The following is a 22,578-nucleotide window of genomic DNA, read 5'->3' as shown; positions in this document are numbered from 1 at the left end:
TGAGGTCAATAAAGAAGCTTCACATAATACAGTTTGAAACAGAAATTTATTCTCAGAATAATGCACAAAAGCACAGGTTGAGGCTACTGTTGGGAGGCTTCCCTCCCCTTCCTCTTGCTCCTCCCCCTCCTCTCTGAATGCCAGGGAGAACACAGTTGAAGGAAACATGCAATCACAAACAATGATCAACTCTAAAGACAAAAAGGTTTGGTCCAAAAGAACTCAACATAATTAATCCAATGACTGTGAAGAGCTTCACTGAGTAGGATTATATTGCAGATGTAGTGTTTCCACAGGGTGGCTCTTCAGTGCACCAGCGGGGCCTGCTTGAGGGAGATGAGGACTGAACGCATGCGGGAGACGTCTTTGGCCTGCTTGCTAGACTTGGGGTTAAAGTCACACAGCCGGGCCACCCGTTCCCACTCAGTGCCTGGGGATGACTCGTCAATGTCATTTACAAAGGCTTCTTCTGCTGCCCTGGAAGCAACAACAAAATATGTTGGTTTATGTAGAATCCCCTTTGAGCAACCTGGTGGCTGCCTTGCTACACAAGCAACTGCCTGTTTGTCCCTTTCTTAATGGCATTCTGGCTTTCCCAAGATAACAGTCCCTGGCCCAGGTCAGACTCAGGTAGACACGTGGCTGGCTCTCCTAGGCACAGCGTGCCCAGACCACTGTGTAAAATGTTGGAATACAGGTGTTTGGTTCAGGGCTCACTACGTCTCTCTGTCTGGCTGTCTCTGCTCCTGTGGAGCATTAATAAAACAAGTCCTTAGCCAGCTACACACTGCTTTTATTAACAAGAACAAAGCAGCAGGCTGGTCAAGAACTTGAGTAGTTTATGCTGGGCTGTACTGAATTTCAAGGAAATTTAGAGACTTCTAAAAGCCCACAGATCATTGCACAATAGCCTCTAGATTTATTCCTAAGGCTGGAGAGAAACGGGGCAGATCAAAAGGAATTCAAGACAAAGCTCCCATGCTAGCAGGCACTAGAGACTAAAGCCATTCTGGAAGGGGGTTTGTTAGGACATTCTCCAGTCAGCCAAAAGTTTGCCATTTTCCCTCCAGCCAGGTGCCTTGGGGCCACTCAGGGCACACTGGCAGGAGAGCCAACGTGAGTTGCTTTTTGGCAGGATGCTGCTCCAACATTCTTTCACATCAAGGTCAGCCCACCCCCAGTTCGGAATTAACTGGTGGGAGCTACAGCCGGAAAGGACAGCAGTAAGACACACTATATTCATCTACTCCAACAAGCATCACGGGCAAAGCAAAAGCAATGGAGATGACTGGTCTGTAGGGACGAAGGGGTGGCACTATCACAGGGATGGCCGTGGCAAACACCGCTGAAGCCCAGAGCCACTACAACACTGCGACTTCATGGCACACACAGTTAGGGGCAGTGAGAAAGGTTTACTTAACTGTTCTAGGCTGTAGCAAGGATGGTTTATGTTTGTGCTTAAAGGTGAAGAGAAGAAAAGAAACGAGAGAAACTTTAAGTCAGATATAGAAAATGAGAATGAGCTCAATGCAGATGGTCAGTAAGCTGGACATGCCCTTGCCACTCTATCTGTGCTTAGGGACGTGCAGCTGGCTTTGCTGGCCACCCAGCTGCCCAGCAAAACCAGACTCGACCTTTCCAGTCTCCATTTCTACTCCAGAGAGAATGTGCAGAAATCAAATCAAACACCACCTGTAAGTCCAGCATTTCACAAGTCTCACTGCAAATGCATCTGGGGGCCCAGGAAACCCAGTTCTGTCTTCTAAGGGGATGAACATCTCAAGGTCATAGGCCCTGAGAGGCTCTACAGACCTGAGCTCATCGTCCACCTTTTACAGGTTCCTCTCCTCTTCCATTCCACCCTTACTTCTCTTGTAAAGCCAGCCCTAATTTTTAAGGAGGAGACAATGAGAACTGTTTCTAGCTCTTCAGCACACTGCTTTGATAACAGGAATCGTTTAAAAAAAAAAAAAAAAAAAGAAAAGAAAAACACCTTCTCCAGCGAAGATGCAGGTTTCTTTTGAGGGGTCTGGGGGAGAAGCCCAAGTGGCCCATATCAGACACTTCAACTATCCTATCCTGATCTCAAAGCTGGGGGCTTCCCTGTGCTAGGAGACAGGACATCAGAAGCTGACCACTAAATAGCAATTTCTGACATGCGAGACCGCAGAAGAACAATTACAGACACCCATTGGAGACAACCTCCTCTGCTCTGGACTCTTCTGCCTGAGGGAAAAGCAAATGACCCCACATCGTTTGAATGAACCAAGTATGGAAAATGCTGCCCCGCAGCTCTGACTTTGGCAATGCAAGGTGCTGCTGCTCACTGGCTCCTAACCTCTTAGGACTGCCACCTGCTCCCAGGTGGGGAAACCTCCTTCCCACCTGAGGCAGGCAGGCAACAGGGCATGGCAGCAGTGACAGCAGCAAGAGCAACAGGGCCGAGTTTCCCCGAGCTTCAAACCCTTCCCAGATAAGATCGCAAATGACACATTTTGAAAGTAAGTTAGCTTTCTTCCTTCCAAAACCCCCAATATGAAAAATGGTCATCAGAGGATGCAGGGAGTCACAATTCTGGAAGATTCATCAACGGATCATACCCCACTTATCAATTCTTAGGCAGCCCCCAAAATGCCAATTTGAAATAATTTAAAAAGCAAAGCAACTTGTGACATAAAAGGAGCATTAACTCTAAACAAAAAGTAGAAAGAATCACAAGAAAAAGGAATTAGTTTTGCAACATACACATAACCAATCACGTCAGCGAAGGGTTGTTTGTAGAAAGCTTCATCTGCCACCCTAGACAGCAAGAGGTCCAAAAGGCAGGCAAGCAGGCAGGAAAAAAGAGAGAACATTGAGAAGCAGAAACATCTAAAATCCACAATTGAGGTGCAACTGTGCTCTGAGGAGCTGCTCCCAAGGCTCCTTCCTAACCCCCGTGAGTCTTCCAGCGCTGGAGACTTCAGCAGGACTGGTTTCCCGCTGGTCTTCCGACATGGGGATTGCTCCACGACAGAGTGAGTACTGCCAACTTCATCCCTTTGGCTTACCCCAGCAACATGGGCATTTATTAAGCACCCAATTATGGACTAAGCCCCTTCACATACATTATGTTGATTCAATCCTTAACTCTAACAACCTATGACCCTGACTGTTCTCACCCCCACTGTACAGATGAGGTAACTGAGGCTTAGAGATGAAACAACTTACTCGGCTACACCACAGTGGCAGCATTCAGGACTCACAACCAAGGCAGCCTGGCCCTAAGTCCAGGGCTCTTTCTACTACATAGCCATGCTTCTCCCTGCTGGTGTGTGCCCAGAAAGCCACGCCACCTTCCTGCCTATCTCAGTAAATATCACCGGGCAGGAATGCTGCCAGACACCAGATGCGCTAGGACCCAAAGCCAGTTTTATCTTGGATTATCTAACTACTGCTTCCCCACAATGGCTGGGTGGGATACATTTTCAGAATCCTGGAACACATTTGGTCATTTTAAAATCTCAACCTTACAGGAAAAAAACGGCTGGAGGCGAGTGGTCTGGTGGGAAGAACACTGGACTAGGATCCTGGCCCTGGCTTGTTTCTGAATATGGCTCTCTGCTCAAGAAGCGGGTACAGTTTCTGAATATTTTTACACCAGACTCAATTGGCTTTGACAAGGCGCAGCCCAGAATCCAGAACTTCATCCCTTCTTAACTCTCAATGTGGCAGGGCTCTCAGACAGGAAGGAGGGGGCAGACTGGGTGGAGAAATTTTTACAGCAGGGGCCAGGCTGGCTTTGACTGTTGCCCTGGACTGACTCCCTGGGCTCAGCCAGCCCACTCTTGTCCACTGTGGCTGGGTAGGGAACCTCACTCACAGAGTCTTACCCTGTCCTTTGTCAAGTAAATTTGGGGTGGGCGAGGGGAAAGACATTTTTCAAGGATAACCATGCCTGGTCATTAAGCTAACCTCACATATTTATCTGAAGGCAAATTCTAGTAATTTTAATTTGAGTTAATTTTGAAGCTCACACATGCCCTTCCTTCTTTCCCATTTTGGTTTACACACAGGAGGTGTTTTGTGGGAATTTAAAGAAAGCAAAAAGAGCAGGCTGATTGTAACTTAAAGTGACTCAGCAGGAAAACAGAGTTGTTTGTGGGCAGAATGAGTGGGAGGAAAAGGCAAGGCAGGCTGGCTTATAAAGCCACAATCCTTTTAGTTTACACAAAGGGCTAAACCTGATCAATTTCAACTTGGGTTTCCCTCCACAAGAAGAGTAGAGGTTTCACGACTCCTGTCAAATCATCACTAAGACAACAAAGTTTGAATGTCAGGCTCTTGCTCCTTTGCAGCTAGCCCAAGACCAAAGCTCCTCAGTGACAAGCATATCCCCTGTCAGGGTTGCAGGCCCAGAACAAACAGAAAATCAGACATACACACAGGTGGCCCTCCGCTTGTCTTTCACTTCAAAGTAGCAATCCTCAGCCAAGGCAGGAAGAGGCTCAGGGAGGCTCGGGAGACGGGAGGGAAGAGGAATGCCTGCCCCAGGACAAGCTCTGGAGGCATGAATACAATGCAGAACTTCATTCCATAAACAGCCTCAAAGTGGGCATAGAAAAAAATATTTGTCATCTCTGAGAACTGTGCGTTCCCCAAAGTTTCTCAAGCCTTGAAACAGCTGACAAGCACAAGTGCTACCTGTAATAGGGTAAATGTTCTGGGGTTGTTCTTGACGCGCAAACTCATCCAGCTGCAGGAGTCAGTCACTGCTCTGGCTGGCTCCTATGAAAAGGAAATTCTTTTCCATGGCTGTCACTGAATAATTCATAGCTCTTGTGCCATGACACTGAGGCCCCAACTTGGGATAAAAGTAGGGAGATGCAGTCTGGGGACTGACAATAGACTACAGATTGTGCAGGGCAAGAACCATGTCTGCCGGCCACACACCAACCCCCAGTGCAGTACCAGGCGCGATGTGCTCCTACTGCTTTGGTGACCGAGTGGTGAGGCAGCTGGAAGGCAGGAGGCCTGAGGATGCTCTCACCATTAACTGGATGCCCTTCCTGTCTCCGAGTTTCCTCTTTCAAACTTCTCACCTTTCTGCCTTATCTCTCGGGTCCCCTTAACATCCCAAAGAGAATCATACTTGCTTGAAATGAGCACCCCGTTTTCTTTTTGAGACCGAGTCTCACTGTCACCCAGCCTGGAGTGCAGTGGCGCAATCTCAGCTCACTGTAACCTTCACCTCCCGGGTTCTAGTGATTCTCCTGCCTCAGCCTCCCGAGTTGCTGGGATTACAGGCACATGCCACCACGCCCGGCTAATTTTTGTATTTTTAGTAGAGATGGGGTTTCACCATGTTGGGCAGGCTGGTCTCAAACTCCTGACCTCAAGTGATCTGCCCGCCTCAGCCTCCCAACGTGCTGGGATTACAGGTGTGAGTCAAGGTGTCTGGCCTCTATTTTCTTTTCTAAAAATATTCACTCTTTACCCATAGACAGATAACAAGGACGAATTACTTTATACATCTAAATGGGACCTATTCCTTTGAACTCAAGTTTAGAGTCAAACATGGATGGAGGGGGGAGTAGTCAGCAATATAAAAATATCCAAGGGAGGGTGTAGACCCTTGGAAGAAGTCCCCCAAAGTGACTCTCAAATGGCTCCCACCTCCAACCAGTGAAGAATCACTGGAATAAAGTGTAAAAGCCATCTCTTCTGTCCTAGAGCCCTGCTGACAATGGCTAGTGTGCCACTAGCTTTATGCTCTCAGGGTCAGCCCTGTGCTGCAAGGTTCCCACAAGGCAAGTGACCTGCTTCCTAAACAGCTCTACATTCTCAGTGAGTGGTGGGAAAGTCCCCTTTTCTCTCTGGAACTTAAGAGGTTCATCTGTGAGACCAGCTTACCCAGCATTTTACAGTTCCAAGTAAAGAAAGGTACCAAGGCCCAAACTCAATGCCTGGAGGGACTAAACTTTTTAAGACTAAGCTCCTAAAAACAGGTGTCATTACTCCCTCTGAGAACAATGGATTCTATATACAGAGAGTATCCCTTTCTTGACAGTTTAGCAAAACTTCCTTGAAAAAATTTCTGCAACAGAAAGGCTGTTACCAACATATTCATTATCTAAGTTTGAAAATTTGCGTGTCAAGTTCCTGAAGCATCACAGATCCTGTGCAGGGAGGGTTGGCATGGCTACAGTACTTCAAACTAAACTCAAGTGCCAGGGCCGCCGGCTAGGGGAGTTCCCAGGGCTCACAGGGTGCTCGTACACAGTCCCCACCTGGCTTTACTGATCTGAACTTGCACCTGGGAGAAAATCATCTTGAAGGAGCAGAGGACACAGGAGCCTGGACCTGTCAGCACCACCTACTGACCACAGGCTCGACAACAGCCCCACGTAGCTGATGGAAGCCATCACCACTGGCAACCTAGCCTGCACACCAGACAGCAGTCCCACAGAACTCCACATGGAACCTGACAGGCACTCCTTGAGCACACCGCCCCAGAGGAAGGTGACCAGAACGCAGGCTCAAGCTGGAATTCAATGAGCTGAAGGGCTGCTAGTAAACAAAAGAGAGTCCAACTGATCTGTCATACTTGACCCACAATGGCACTGGCTGGCTGGCAAAGCCATTAGCTCTCTCTCCTGCCACATCTCTGTCTAACAGAGCTGCCAGAGATAGGGGCACTTAACCCAACCTGCTTCCTGCCTCTGTGTACAGGAACCCAAGGCTCTACCCTGAAAATTAAAAATATCCCCAGGCCCAGTCTGGCCCGTTTATACACTGAAGTGAATGGACTGACTATTCGGTGAAAGTTGGGCTCTGAAGCTGCCTGCCCTGAAGGAAGCAACACCACATATCCTCTCTTTGCTGCTTCCAAGAAGGGCTCAAAGTGCAGGGCATTAAAGCCCAGCTGCTGGTGGGTGGTGATATGAGAATGAAAGCATTCTTCTCCTCACAACTCCTTAACCATCAGTAACTAAATAAAATCTATTTCAAACAGTATTTTTAATAAGTCAATTCAAGACTTTTTAAGGCACAGATAAGTACCCACAGAACCCTCAATTCTAAAGTAATTATGCTGGAACATTCTTGGCTGTCTAATTACAAAGCACATTTTCCTGCCAATGGACCCCTTCATGAAGGGGTTTTCAGAGGGCAGGGCTATATTTAGGATACTCAATAGGACCAAGTCTATAATCATATCCAAAGTAACTAGATCTGGGTGTATTCATGACACCCAGCTTTCATTTCAGGGTTCCATGAAAAGTAACTTTTCCCTTGGCTGAATCACATCATTTATTAACCAAACTCTCAGAGAGCTAAGCTCAGTACAGCTGGGATGGCTAAACAATAGGGTGAATTATGCTCACAAAACCTGAGAGACTTGCTACCTGTTTCAAGCACTTTCTTTAAAAACTGCAGACATTTCACACTAAAGGAGGCAGAAGACAAAAACCTAGATTGGATGCTGAGAATGGATTTGATTCAATTTTGGAAAACAAAATGTGCTACAACCACCATGGACTGACCTGTTGTTTGCTTTTGTTTTCTGTAGCTGCTCGTCCTGTCTTGCATACCACTCTTCTAGCTCCTTTATTGCCTTTTCTTTCCACTCTGCTTCTTGCTTCCGAGAATTGGCATCTTTGAAGGGAGAGAAGAGAAAGACAATACAACTGAGGCAAAGTGCAAACTGAAGTTCATCAGTTTATTTTGGTCTTAATGAACTTACAGTGGATGCAGGTCCACGTTTATGTGCATGTTGGGGGAGAAGAGGAGGGAGGGGAAAATAAACTTCTGTTTTCCCTGTTTGCACAACCAACTCTGATTTCAGTACTTCTATTCCTTTCCACAGTCCTATTCCTGGATCCTATTCCTGGTCTTATCCCAGTCCACTGACATCTTAGTGGGTCATTAGTTTTGTTTTGTCTTGTTTTTGGCAGAGCGAAAGAGGAGGCTGTATGTGGAAATACTGACTTTTATTAATAATAAGAAAAAAGCCATCTGGGCACCAACGGGGGGAGAAACAATTATAGATGATTCTTCACCAATGCTGCCAATATTTAGTTCAGAGTAGGGTATTCATCTTAATCTTTTAACTCTTCTCCCAAACTAGTCCATATTCTAGGTTTGACAATGGTTTTGTGGAACACAAGGTGGCACTCTAATAACTAAATATGGTAGAAGCACTTCTGTAAAGCAGGGTGCTATTAGGACAATTACCAAAAGTAGAGATGATTCAGGAACCAGAGAATGCTAGAACACAGAATATTAGCACTAGAGAGGACCACAAAGCATCTACTCCTAGTTTGCAGAGTGTGTTTGTGGCAGAGCCAGGGCAGAGCTACAAAAGAAACTCCACTGGAGAGAAGTGCAGGGGGTAGAGGTATGGGATCATTGTTAACAGGTAACCTAAACGTTCTAGAAATGAGAGCAAGAAAATGCGCACCTAGCAGGTTTGCTAGATTGGATTCTCAAACATGAAACATGAAGTTTCTGAGGACTAAATATGGTTTTCCCACAAGGGAAAGAGACATACATCAGTAAATGGTGAGAGATAAAGAAATACATGCCAGCTGGTCGTGGTGGCTCACACCTGTAATCCCAACACTTTGGGAGGCCAAGGCAGGTGGATCATCTGAGGTCAGGAGTTCGAGACCAGCCTGGCTAACATGGTGAAATCCTGTCTCTACTAAAAATACAAAAAATTAGCTGGATGTGGTGGCATGTGCCTATAATCCTAGCTACTGGGGAAGCTGAGGCAGGAGAATCGCTTGAATCTGGAAGGCAGAGGTCGCAGTGAGCTGAGATCGCACTACTGCACTCCAGCTTAGGGAACAAAGCGAGACTCCATCTCAAAAAACAAAAACAAAAAAAAGAAATACATGTCAACATGTCATAGCTACTGAGGCAGCTGACCCTTTAAGTTAACCTGATACTTCACTTTAAACAAGTTCTTCTGGATATTCTATCTGGCAGGTGTTTTACAGACATCTAACTCAATCTTTACAACAATCCCAAGAAGGTAAATTCTGATCCCATTTACAGCAGTGAGGAAAACTAAAGCTCAGAAAGTTTGAGTGAACTTCCTAAAGGTTATAGTAAGTGACAGATCCAAGATTCAAACCCAGATCTGGCTCTAAAGCTTACACTTTGCTTACCTCATTATGCTTCCTCCAAAGGGAGGGACAGAAAGGGAGGCAAGCCTAGAAATAATCACAAAATGTGACTAGAAAGTGGCCACCAGTGATCTGGACAGAGTTTTGAAAGTGCAGAGCAAGAGCCCAAACTGTAATTAGTGTATTTGAGAAGGACAGTAGAAAGCAGTAGTGGCGTCAAGTAACTACTAGAAGGGATGAAAAATGAAGCATTCTTGGGCATTTTTAGGGCCTTTGCAAGAAAGGTCTTACAGTAACAACATGCAAAAGGCTGTGTGTAACCATAAGAAAAAGCCTAATAGCAGGTAGAAACTCCCCCAAGTTTCAGGTTAGAAAGAACATTCATCTTGGTATCTAATTTGTTGGAAGGTCATCTATCATTCAGAAGAATCATTTTCTCAGATTTTTCACTGATGACTGTAAAGTATACATAGTAAACTTGTTTTGGTTTTGAGATAGGGTCTCTTGCTCTGTAGCCCAGGCTGTAGTACAGTGGTGCTATCACAGCTCACTGCAGCCTCAATCTCTCAGGCTCAAGTGATCTTCCCACCTCAATCTCCTAAGTAGCTGGGACCACAGGTGTGCACCACCAACCTCAGCTATTTTTTTTTCCTTTTTTTTTTTTTTTTTTTTTTTTTAGTACAGATAGGGTCTCACTATGGTGCCCAGGCTGGTCTTGAACTCCTGAGTTCAAGTGATCCTCCCACCTCAGCCTCCTAAAGTGCTGGGATTACAGACCTGAGCCACCCCACCCAGCTCTACAGTAAACACCTAACATGTGTCTATCATGGCATGAAGCATGGGTGTGGAATGGAAGATGTTATGCTGCAATGAGAAGCCGTGGGCTGGAAGTGCCATGTGGCAATACCTAATTTAAAATGTAAGGCCCCCTTTACAATCGTGGTGAAATTACTTCCAAATAATTACCTTTTTGATTGGACAGTATTTTCTATGTATTTTGATGTTCACTTAAAATTTATTATACATTAGGTCTAAAATATAAAATTTATCTCTGAAAAATTAAATAAAAATGGTGACCTGCTGAACAGACTGTGGTTACTGTATAAAACAGTACATTTAAATTGGTCTTCTGGCTTTTGCAGCTTTAGTGCCACTGCAATACTAATTTAGAATTCTTCCCCTCAGAGGATGAAGAGGAAGAGTCCCCTTAGACAGCAAAGCACACTCACAGGTGCCTTCCATTCTGGCCAGCCTCGTTACTGGTCATAGAAAAGAAAATTACTTGAGAATGTAGCCAGCAGCTAGGCTGAAAACCACTGGCACCAGTTCTCTATTTTTGGCATTGTGTGCTTTCTCACAGTTTTTGCAAGGAAAAAAGGTGAAATTGAAGGAACACCTTGTTCATGAACCAAGTGAATACAATTCAGTTGGAATGCAAGGCCAAATGTTTTACTTCTCTCAAAAAAGCACTTTGAATTAAGAAAACAGTTCATAAGAGTATTCCCCAAGTACCCAATTTCATAATTGAAAAATTAAATCTTTCCAGACGCCAAAGTAGACTCTCTCCATGGAGAAGAAAAACTGCTAGAGCTTGGGGAAACTATGAGCCAAGATCGTGCCACTGCACTGCACTCCACCTTGGAGTGGTTTGGGTTCTGTAAATTTGGGTTCTGTAACATGAAAGATACTCCAGCAGTACTAAGACCAGCTAAATCTTGGCTCTAAGCATACTCAAAAGACACAAAGAACAAACAACGACCAAAGCTGTTAGGACCTATTTTCATCTTCCTACAGCTCCACTGTCCAATATGGTAGCTACTAGCTACATGTGGCTACTTCAATGCAAATTTATTAAAATTAAAGAAAATTTAAAATTCAGTTTCTCAGTCACACCTGAAATGTGAAGCCACACTTCAAGTACTAACAGTTACATGTGGTTAGTGGCTACCATACTAGACAGCACACATAAAGAATATTTCCACCAAAGAAATTACTACTGAATGGTGCTATAAAGGTTCAAATATTAAGTGTGTTCTTTGTTCTGAAAGTCACCTAAATTGCACTAGAGAGATAAAAGGACTAGAGAGATAAATGATCTGGCATTAATTGGCTGTGTCATCTGGGTCATGTCCCTTCCTATTTCTGGGTGTCAGTTATCCCATCTGAAAAATAAGGACTCATGTTTTCACCAGTTTAACAGTTCCCAAGAGGGAATAATACTGCTGACACTGTGGTTACATAGGAGAATGTCATTATTTCTAGGAGGTGTACATTGAAATATTTAGACATGAAGTATATGATGTCTTTATCTTAAAGTAGGTCAGTCAGAACAATTTGTGTATGTGTGTATATGTCTAAAACATATCATTTATATAAAGATAACCCAATATGGTGAAATATTAATTACTGATTCTGGGGGTGCACACATTTATTTTCCTCTTCTTTCAGTTGTTCTGTAAAGTTGAGAAAAGATGAATCTTAAAGTCAGCTGATTAAAAAAAGAAAAAACAAAAGGCCACAATGTGGATTATGTCCTCACACTCTGTATACTTCTCCAATCCACCATGTATAGACACAAGTCTCCCCTGATCATGAACCAACAGGTGACACTCTGTGTACACATCTCTTTATCAAATGCCAGGCCGTGTGGCTAGATGGTCATGCGCACTAAATGTTTAGAAAGCAATGTGGCTGATGGGGATGCATAGTGACTTTGAAGCAAGGCAGACTTCAGCTGAAATTGTGGCTCTTATCATTTCTTAGCTGAGTATTCCAAATACTTATTCTACCTCTCCTCCGCTTTTCTTACCTGTAAAACTTACCTTACAGAGATATTAAGGTAGGAAAAACAAATTGTACATTTTTCCTAACATACCTCATTTTCCTCATGTTACCTTAAATTAATTCAGCCTTCAAATGAAAAATGGAGGCCGGGCGCAGTGGCTCACACCTATAATCCCAGCACTTTGGGAGGCAGAGGTGGGTGGATCATAAGGTCGGAGATCGAGACCAGCCTGGCCAACGTGATGAAACCCCATCTCTACTAAAAATACAAAAAAAAAAAATAGCCAGGCATGGTGGCGGGCGCCTGTAGTCCCAGCTACTTGGGAGGCTGAGGCAGGAGAATGGTGTGAACCCGGGAGGTGGAGCTTGTAGTGAGCGGAGATCGCACCACTGCACTCCAGCCTGGGTGACAGAGTGAGACTCCGTCTCAAAAAAAAAAAAAAAAAAAAAGAAAAACGGACTGTGAAAGTCCATGGACATGTGAAACTTGAATCTTTCAAGTTTACACAGCACCCTATAAACACCACCTGAGGCTACTCTTGAGGTCAGTAATAGCATCACTATGCTCTTCCTGTGAGAGGATCTTGGGGCTCTCCGGCTACTCTACTCCTCACACAATGGCCTATGATTAGGCATCTCTGGGCAGGTAGCCTTGTAACCTTCAGGCTGAGAAGATATCTTCCCAAAGATCAGACAATGACACCGGTTAATCTGAAGTAAAAAGGAATAAAAGTAGAGTCCAGGTCAACTACTCCACTGAAAACAGATACCCAAAGACAGAAAGGGATTCCTTACCAAGGGCTTCCAAGCGTTCCATTTGCTCTTCTCTCCATTTACGGATACTTTCAGGCTCTGACTGCAATCGATCCACTTGTGAAATAGCTGCGTAACTGTCTGTTGGACCATTACTTTCCTTAACACAAAACACAATTGTCCTATATTAATACCAAAAATTCCTTCCTAAAATGCACTTCACCTGAGTTAGAACCCCTGGTTCTTCTTTTTTTTTTTTTGAGACGGAGTTTTCACTCTTGTCGCCCAAGTTGGAGTGCAGTGCAGTGGCACTATCTTGGCTCATTGCAACCTCCGCCTCCCAGGTTCAAGCAATTCTCCTGCCTCCACCTCCTCCCAAGTAGCTGAGATTACAGGCGCCCGTCACCACGCACAGCTTATTTTTGTATTTTTAGTAGAGATGGGGTTTCATCACGTTGGCCAGGCTGGTCTCGAACTCCTAACCTCAGGTTATCTGCCCACCTTGGCCTCCCAAAGTGCTGGGATTACAGGCGTGAGCCACCACACCCGGCCAGAGCCACCACAAGCAACCAGTCAGAACCCCTGTTTCTAACAACAATGGTGGCTGCTGTAAAATGTTAAAGGATTACCTTAAAAGCAACAACATAGGCCAGGCACGGTGGCTCACGCCTGTAATTCCAGCACTTTGGGAGGCTGGGGTGGGTGGATCATTTGAGGTCAGGAGTTCCAGACCAGCCTGGCCAACATAGTGAAACCTGTCTCTACTAAAAATACAAAATGAACCAGGTGGTAGTGGCGTGTGCCTGTAATCCCAGCTACTGGGGAGGCTGAGGCAGGAGGAGAATTTGCTAGAACCTGGGGAATGGAGGTTGCAGTGAGCCAAGACTGCACCACTGCACTCCAGTTTGGGTGACAGAGTGAGACCCTGTCCCACCCCCCCAACCCCCCCCCCCAAAAAAAGGCAACCACATAGAACAGGTGCAGTGGCTCACGCCTGTAATCCCAACACTTTGGGAGGCCGAGGTGGGCGGATCACTTCAGCCTAGGAGTTCAAGACCAGCCTGGCCAACATGGTGAAACCCCATCTCTACTAAAAATACAAAAAATTAGCCAGGCGTGGTGGCGTGCACCTGTAATTCTAGCTACTCAGGAGGCTGAGGCGGACGAATCGCTTGAACCCAGGAGATGGAAGTTGCAAATGAGATGAGATCGTGCCACTGCACTCCAGCCTGGGCAACAGAGACTGTCTCAAAAAAAAAAAAAAAAGACTCAAATAAATGTTAATCTTTACAGAACTATTCCATGTGCCACTCACTGAACTAAGGAACATTACCAGGTTAACCTAATCAGACTATAAACAAAGATGGAAGAAGAACTATTTAAAGTATTAGTACTAACTTACTGCACTTAACACAGTGTCATTTGAAGAGTAGTTTCTTTAGAATAAAAGTGGTAACACTAGGGGCAGGTAAATAACATTTTAAAACAGTTCTCTTTTTATCAATGCTACCTCTCTTTAAATCTTTCTACTTTGGTAGATAACATACCAGCCAGTAATACATCCAGGAAAGTCAAAGGACTGGGGTTTCTTTCTAGGTCAATTAAAATCACAGGAAAGGAAAACTCTCAATCACTATCAATGAATAGAATCAGAGTACTCTGTACCTGGTAGTATTCACCATTCATTACTCCATCAACAGCATCTGCAAGACATAAGGTTTTGGTCTATCAATAAAGACTGGTCAAACACTGGGCCAAAGGGTTGTACAGCAGAATACAGCATTATATGCTGTATGAACCTTGAGCTACTAAATGCTATTCCTGTGGTAGGTGCTATATACAACAAAATAATAAAACCAAGATGTGCTTATATACAAACTTCACCAAAATGTGGACACATCTGTCCTCAAGCTCCCAAGTCCAAAACCTTTTGATTTTGTTTTCTGTTTTCTATTTTACAGTGGTAACAAATGGAAGACTGGCAGAAGAGTCTCAGAGAACAGTGTTTCTCTATGAAAGTTCTGCAGAAGAAAAAAAAAGTGTGGCCTGGAATCACCCATAGTGAGCAGAGACCTGCAGCTTCATCTTTGAGATAGTCTTGCTCTGTTGCCCAGGCTGGAGCACAGTGGCCCAATCATGGCTTACTGTAGTCTCAACCTTTTTTGGGCTCAAGCGATCCTCCCACCTCAGTCCCCACAGGAGCTGGGATTACAGGCATGCGCCACCACGCCTGGCTAATTTTTCTGTTTTGTAGGGAGGGGATTTCGCCACGCTGCCCAGGCTGCTCTCGAATTCCTGGACTCAAGCGATCCACCCACCTCGGTCTCCCAAATTGTTGGATTACAGGCATGAGCCACCATGCCTGGCCTCTCACATTTTTCTTAATTTTCCTAGTTGACTTTTACTCCTATATGTCAGTACAAAAATGAGTTTCTTGTAGTTCATTATGTCAGTGGCCTTTTACTACTTTAAGCCATGTGCCACCTACCTATATAGTTTTTAAAGCATTCTATAAAGTTTGGGAAATATGAAGTTTATCAAACTAGTGAAAGTATGGGGGAAGCATATTCAATTTCACCTCTGTAATAAATCCCTTGGTGCAGAATTGCTGGGTTACAGCCGGGCGCGGTGGCTCATGCCTGTAATCCCAGCACTTTGGGAGGCTGAGGCGGGAGGATCACTCAAGGTCAGGAGAGACCTGCCTGGCCAACATGGTGAAACACACCTCTGTATACTAAAAATACAAAAATTAGCCAGGGTGGTGGCACTGAGCCCACAATCCCAGCTACTCAGGAGGCTGAAGGAGGAGAATAGCTTGAACCCGGGAGGCAGAGGTTGTAGTGAGCCAAGATCGCGCCACTGCACTCCAGCCTGAGCAACAGAGCGAGACTCCATCTCAAAAAATCAAAAAACAAAAACAAACAAAGACGAAGAAGAAGAAAAAAAGGAAAAAAGGAATTGCTGGATCACAGGATATGTATTTTATTTTTTCTGAGACAGAGTCTTGCTCTGTTGCCCAGGCTGGAGTGCAGTGGTGCCATCTCGGCTCACTGCAACCTCCGCCTCCTGGATTGTTTAAGTGATTCTCCTGCCTCAGCCTCCTGAGTAGCTGGGACTATAGGTGTGAGCTATCATGCCCAGCTAATTTTTTTTTTTTTTGGGTAGTTTTAGTAGAGACGGGGTTTCACCACGTTGGCCAGATGGTCTCGAACTCCTGACCTCTGACGATCCACCTGCCTCAGCCTCCCAAAGTGCTGGGATTACAGACATGAGCCACCACACCCAGCCAGGATTTTATTTTATTTATTTTATTTTATTTTATTTTATTTATTTTATTTTATTTTATTTTAGACAGAGTCTCACTCTGTTGCCAGGCTAGAGTGCAGTGGCGCGATCTCGGCTCAATGCAACCTCCACCTCCCAAGTTCAAGCGATTCTCCTGCCTCAGTCTCCCGAATAGCTGCAATTACAGGCTCATGCCACCATGCCTGACTAATTTTTGCATTTTTTAGTAGAGACAAGGTTTCACTATGTTGGTCAGGCCGATCTCGAACTCCTGACCTCAGGTGATTTGCCCACCTCGGCCTCTGAAAGTGCTGGGATTTCAGGCATGAGCCACCGCACCCCACTCAGGATACGTATTTTAAAGACTTCTAAAACCCTACCCACTTGTTCCTATTAGTCTACCAGTTTATAGTACTACTGGCAGCAGAAGTGCCCCATTTCTTAGACCTTCCCTGATACTAGCGACTGTGCTTGATCATGTTTTAAAATTTCTGCTAATTTGATAACGGAAAAAAAACTCATGGTGGCTTTGTTGTGCCAATCTTATTTCCAGTAAGGTAATCACATACCCAACATCTGATTTTCTTCTTTACTGAATTTTCTGAGTTTGCCTATTTTCCTGCTATTTTTTGATCTCTAAGTATTCGCTCTGTATTAATAGTCAAGTATTTTCCCTAGTTTCTCTTTTGATTTGGTTTATGGAATTTAACACCCGGAACAACTTAATTTGTGTATGTAGACATGATCAACTTTTTCTTTATGATTTCTGTATCTGCTTTTATGCTGAAGGCCTTTCCTATTATGAGGCAGACAAATATTCACTTTTGTTCTTTTATTTTTTAAATGTCTCTCTTTAATCCACCTGGAATTTATTTTTGTGAAGACATAAGAGTGAGATAGTTTTAAATCCTAGATCCTACAATGACTAGTCTGGCCAGGGCTACATTATGGTTAATATAGTACAGCTGACATACCAACTATCCACTAATATAGTCCAGCCCTGGGCTAGAATATGAGAGACTTTGATCACTACTCCATATGCAAAACAAGAAGCAATCCTCATCCCACGTCTCCTTAAAAAATCACATGCTGTCTGTCTGAAGACTCCTCCAGACCCACTGGCATCTGCTTTCCTCTTTATTAGTTACTGTATTACTGCACTAACATTCTTACAAGAATCAACAACTGGCTCAAGCCAAGGGATCGTCTGTTGCTGTGGAAACATGCAGAAAGGACATGTAGGGCCTTGACTTACTAGGATAACTAAACTAAGCAACACGATGCTTCAGAAGGAAACTTTCTAGGGCCTTTCAGGAACTCCAGACAGAAAAAGGGCCAAAGTTTTCAAAGTGAAAGACTGTCCCAAACCCACCTTCAACTTTCCACATTCCAGAAACCTTTGAAGTCAAGCAGACCTAGGTTTGAAGCTGCACTTGAGCCATTTATTACCTTGCTACCTTAGGGACACTGCTCAACTTCCACACTGATCCATTCTCATCTGAAATATGACAGTAACACTTAACCCGCGGAGCTACTGCCGGTATCTGAAAGTGTACCGGTATATGGCAAATGTGCAGTATAATTAACTATCACTCATGAGATTTCCCTAAACTTCCCTCCACCACTGCTACCAATAAAATTACTTCTCCAGAAAGCTTCACTTTAATTCACCTGTGTCTCTTTTTTCTCCTACAAGAACTAACTTGTCACCAGGTACAGTAGCTCACGCCTGTAATTCCAGCACTTTGGGAGGCCGAGGCGGGTGGATCACCTAAGGTCAGGAGTTTAAGACCAGTCTGGCAAACATGTTGAAACCCCATCTCTACTAAAAATACAAAAAGTTAGCTGGGCATGGTGGTGGGTTCCTGTAATCCCAGCTACTCGGAGGTTGAGGCAGGAGAATCACTTGAACCCGGAAGGCAGAGGTTGCTATGAACCGAGATTGTGCCATTGCACTCCAGCCTGGGCAATAAGAGCAAAACTCCATCTCCCCCCGCCTCCCCACCCAAAAAGAAAGAAGTAATTTGTCAAAAACATAACAAATAGGCCGGGCACAGTGGCTCACGCCTGTAATCCTAACACTTTGGGAGGCCGAGTCAGGAAGATCACTTGAGGTCAGGAGTTCGAGACCAGCCTGGCCAACATGGTGAAACCCCGTCTCTAAGAAAAATACAAAAATCAGCTGAACATGGTGGTACACACCTGTAATCCCAGCTACTTGGGAGGCTGAGGCAGGAGAACTGCTTGAACCCAGGAGGCAGAGGTTGCAGTAAACCAAGATCACGCCACTGCACTCCAGCCTGGGCGACAGAGCGAGGCTCTGTCTCAAATCAACAAAACACCGTAATAGTGCCTCACTGCAGTACTCTGTCTGTGGCCTGTCTCTCCTGTTCTCTTCCCCCACTCAGCCCTCATGATTGAGCTTTTCAACAGCTCTACTTGTGCTGCCTCCTTCAAGACCACCTGTTCTTCCTCAATATCCCCCCCAGCTGGTTACCTCAATATCACTTCACCCAGCTGGTTACTTCCTGCCTCTAAACCTATGTCTCTTTTTCTGGATCTCTTAACAACCAAGGGAGTCATCCAAGGCTCAGCCCTAACCTCTCTGGTTTTTGCCTGTGCCCATCCTCCATAGGAGCATTCCGCAAGGCTGGGGGCCAGTTTAGTTTCCTCTCATCAATCTGTCATAGCTGACTGCCTATATACCTCTGTATAATACATCAGAAAGAGAGCTCCCGCCTAAAACCTCTCAATTTACTCAGTACACTTCAAAGCCTAAAGGCCTTGTAACTCCTTTCTCCCACTAACAGTAGCTGGAATTCACTGGATACTTACTATATAACTGTAAGCACTTTATAGACACTCTTTAATGTAATCCTAAAGATGCCACATAGCATTATAAATTATATTATGCAACTTTTACAAAGGAGAAAACTGAGGCCGGGCAGTGGTGGTAGTTATATACATTGAGATCACAAAGCTAAACTCACACTCAAGCAGTTTAGGATAGCATAGAATCTTAACCACTGGAGCATATCCTAAAAAAAAAGAAAGAAGGAAAAAGAAAACTAAGAGAGAAAAAGTGTCCAATCAGTTCTCTAATCCCCAAAGGAAATGCTGACCACTGCATATTACCAACCTCAATTACACTGTCAGGAATCTGGCTTTAAGTCACCAAATGCTTAGTTCACTAAGAAAGTCCTTCCTAGGAACTAAGTCAGCAACCATTTCTTTCCTTCCCTTTGCTGAAGGCTTGATGCACAAAGGACGCAAGTATCCAACTCTATTCTCTTACTTTCCCTAACTGCCTGTCACCAAGATCTGTCAGTTCTACACAGGACCCTTGGATCTGACATTTTTGCCCATTTCTCTGTCAAACGTGAGCATCTACTACATGTCAGACACACTGCTAGGTAGTGGAGATAAAACAGTAAGGGTAACACTGTCCTTGAATCAGGACAATCTTCCAACTATAGATCTTGGGTCCTGCTTCTCCCAAATCTGTTCTACCTGGGACAGCCACAACTGCCTGTCTCTTACCACACCACACCCCGGCTAAAACAACTAAACACTACAACAGAATGTGGTAGACTTGGGGCTCATCTATTAACTCGTGCTTTTTAAAGCAAGTTATTTCTCTCTAGGATTGTTTCTCTTCTACTAAACGAGGAAGGTAAACTAAGGATCTAAGAAGTCAATTTTAAAATTCTCAGACAAATGTTAGAGACCACCCAATGAAAATATCTCCTAATCACTTAAGGCCAACTTCATCTCGCAATCACAGCCCAGTTCAGTCCAACCTACTTGCTATAAAGTTGCATATTTGGGCATATTACATGTTCCCACTAAGTTCTTATTAGGGGACTGATTTGCTTAGGAAGCAACATGGTGCAGTCAAAAACTCAGAGGCTGCAAACTAGCAGCACCCTCCCCAATCCATCCATCGAAAGGTTCTGCCTGGCTGGCATAGTAACTTGAGATTGCTGGGTCTGAATGCCTTTACACAGAGCACTACTATAGTGCACTAAAGTCCCAGTCTCCAACACTTCTACTGTCTCATGTCAAGTCAGCTTCTCTCGTATATGTTACCTACTTGGCCCCTTAAGGTTTGAAATCAGATTAGTGTAGACACTACTCCTATATGCCCCAATAGTGCGCTATTCTCCCTTAGTTGGAAATTTTTAAGTGAACGAAAAGCCATATTTCATTTCTTCTGGCTGAATTTCCTACTTCTCTGTATTATTAAATAGGTCTTTTCCACTCATGATCCTAAGCATCACACACAGGTAAGCATCCAAAAGTCAAACTGCCATCCTACCTGCCCCATTTTTACTTGAGTTTGGCTGAGAACATTCTCTATTCAACCTCTTCATCCCTCCCCGATTGGTTTAGGCTAATCGTGGGTTCTACTTAGGCAATATTGCCTACCAAAGCTGTTCCCAGAGGGAGAGCTCCATAAGTCCTAGCTGTAAATCAATCGCTCAACCATGGTAAACTCCTATCCCGCTTGGCAGTTCTTTCTCCAGACCTAGACCATCTTTCCTGAGTTCCCTACTCACTCCTTCCCCCTCGTAATCCAACACTCTGTACACCTTAAGTGCTTAAATGCTGAACTGCATTGCTACTTTTGTTTGTCTCTCTCAAAAAACAGTATTTCCATTCTTATTTTTTTTCTGCCCTCCTTTTCTAATAACTGGAGTTCTGTGCTCGGCTCAGACTTGCTTATAAGTCTGGAAAAACTGCGCCAATGCGGTTGCTTCAGAGACCGGACTAAAGGCACAGCAAGTGCTTAATGAAAAGTTGCTGAATTGAACGGGCTTCTTCCGGCTCCGAAGCCTGCCACCCTATACTTGCTTTCTCGCTCCGCCCGCGCCCAGAAGCACTCAAACACGCTGAGAACCGAGCAGGCTTCTCGAGCCTAGGTTTCTGCATGACTGGGCCAGGGTCTCGTTTCCTCTTTGCACTGCTCCCTAACCTCCTAATTCAGCAAGGAGCACAAGTCACACAGAACCTCTCGGACCCACTGTGGGCCGAGTTTCCAGACAAGTCCTCTCGCCCCAAACGCGACCGCACTCTCACCCGGACCCCCCGGCGGCTCGCCGTGCGGCTGGGGCCCGGGGGCGCCGCCGTCCAGGATGGCGAAGGCCTCGTCGTTCTCGATGCCCGCAATTTCGCTCTCCTGCTGCGCCAAGAAGGCCGCGGCCGGGTCTTCTTCGCCGGCGCCGGCCACTCCGTTCCCCAGCGCGGGACCGCCAGGGGCGCCAGCAGGGGCGCCGAATGGATCCAGCTCAGCCATGGCGGGCAATTCAACGGCACGGACACCAACGGTGAGAGAAAAATCAACCGACCCACCGACACCACACCCGGCAGCCACCGCTGTGGTGCCGACTGGGAGAGGAGGACAAGCGGGAGGAGGGAGAAGGGGGAAGCGGAAGCCCTACCAGTGTATCCGGTCGGTCTAGGCGGTGTTGGAGAGCCAAAAAAGGAACAACCAATCAGAGGACAGCAATGGTTCAGGAGCTACCCAATCAGCAAGTGGAGGGGCGGGCCCCCGAAAACAACTCGTGACTGGGGTAGCGCGGGAGGTGAAGGAGGTGAGCTGCACGGGCCCCGGGAGGCGGAAGTGCTGCCTGACAGGGAACGTCCTACCGTCCCGGCCTGCTGGAGCTGGACTGACCAGGGACGGCCACCCCTGAGGGGACTCGAGTGCTGTACTGGGAGGTGAGGTGAAGTTAGGTGGCGACGATTGGCCGATTACTAAAGAGGCATGCCACTCAGGCTTTCTGAACCTCAGTTTCCTCATTCTTAAAATGGAAACAAGAACCCTGCTCTTGCCCCCCTCCCGGGATTGTTAGAAGATTGAATCCTTAAAAAAAGAAGAAGAAGAAGAAGAAGAAGATTGAATCCTTTTATGTGTTTGCCCTGGCTTTATAAATTTAAAATATTTAACTCTTTCAGCCAGCCTGGATTATTTGCTCCCTTAGAGCCCACAGATTTACTGTAATTGATTCAGTCCACTCCGATTTTTCTCGCCCATAAGTATTTTTATTTAAAAATGAATATATCTTATTTTCTTCAACGAAGCACTTTTGCAGCCATTACGTCTTTTCAGAGCTAGACAGAAGTTACTAAACCTGGAAAATTCCTTAAGGATCACTTGCTTCAAAGGGAAACACGGTGGCCCTGCTGTTCAAGGGGCGTCAGTCACCCAGGGAGTCAGTGACCAAGAGGAAACGCCTGTCTCCTGGGGACTTCCAAGATACTAGCTACAGTCTCTTGTGTTTACACCTTTCCTCGCTAAGGACAGCAGGAAAAAGAAAGTTCAGTGTTTCTTTTTAAATCGGGGAGATGTTAATAGCTACATGGCTGATTTTGTCTACACCGTAGAAATAACAGTGATTCCAGTTAATCATGCTCATGTTGAGGGGGTGCGCTGATGCAGGGGCCACCAGAAGACCTCCTTCACCACCACCACCACCCCCCTAAGAAATGAAAAGCCAAAAAAAGAAACCAAAAAACCAGCCAGAGGTCAACAAGAAGCTTCCAGAGATAGCAGGGGACAAGAAAGTTTTTTTTTTTTAAAAAAACGCACATATCTTTGATGACAAAAAAAAGGGATAGTTATGAAGGAAAAATGAAGCAAATA

General features: G+C 45.2%; 1 protein-coding gene across 4 annotated transcripts; it reads right to left on the bottom strand.

Annotated features, from left to right (window-relative positions):
• Positions 1–27: 27 nt before the first annotated feature.
• LOC105485766 (clathrin light chain A) lies at positions 28–21,366 on the bottom strand. 4 transcript variants are annotated; one of them, XM_011748234.2, is made up of 7 exons: positions 21,012–21,366; positions 14,313–14,350; positions 12,690–12,807; positions 7,524–7,635; positions 2,746–2,799; positions 1,422–1,457; positions 28–477 (listed from the first exon to the last, which is right to left on the bottom strand). In XM_011748234.2, exons 1-7 carry the CDS (start codon positions 21,226–21,228, stop codon positions 306–308), a joined length of 747 nt encoding a protein of 248 aa, XP_011746536.1. In that variant the 5' UTR covers positions 21,229–21,366; the 3' UTR covers positions 28–305. The 4 variants fall into 4 exon arrangements, with proteins under 4 accessions (XP_011746536.1, XP_011746537.1, XP_011746538.1 ...); XM_011748235.2 differs by lacking the exon at positions 1,422–1,457; XM_011748236.2 differs by lacking the exon at positions 2,746–2,799.
• Between the last annotated feature and the right edge of the window lie 1,212 nt (positions 21,367–22,578).

Source organism: Macaca nemestrina, chromosome 14 (genome assembly GCF_043159975.1).
Source record: "Macaca nemestrina isolate mMacNem1 chromosome 14, mMacNem.hap1, whole genome shotgun sequence".
Lineage (NCBI taxonomy): Eukaryota > Metazoa > Chordata > Mammalia > Primates > Cercopithecidae > Macaca > Macaca nemestrina.
Note: the sequence above shows the minus strand (reverse complement) of the source record. Positions and strands in the feature narration are given on the sequence as shown.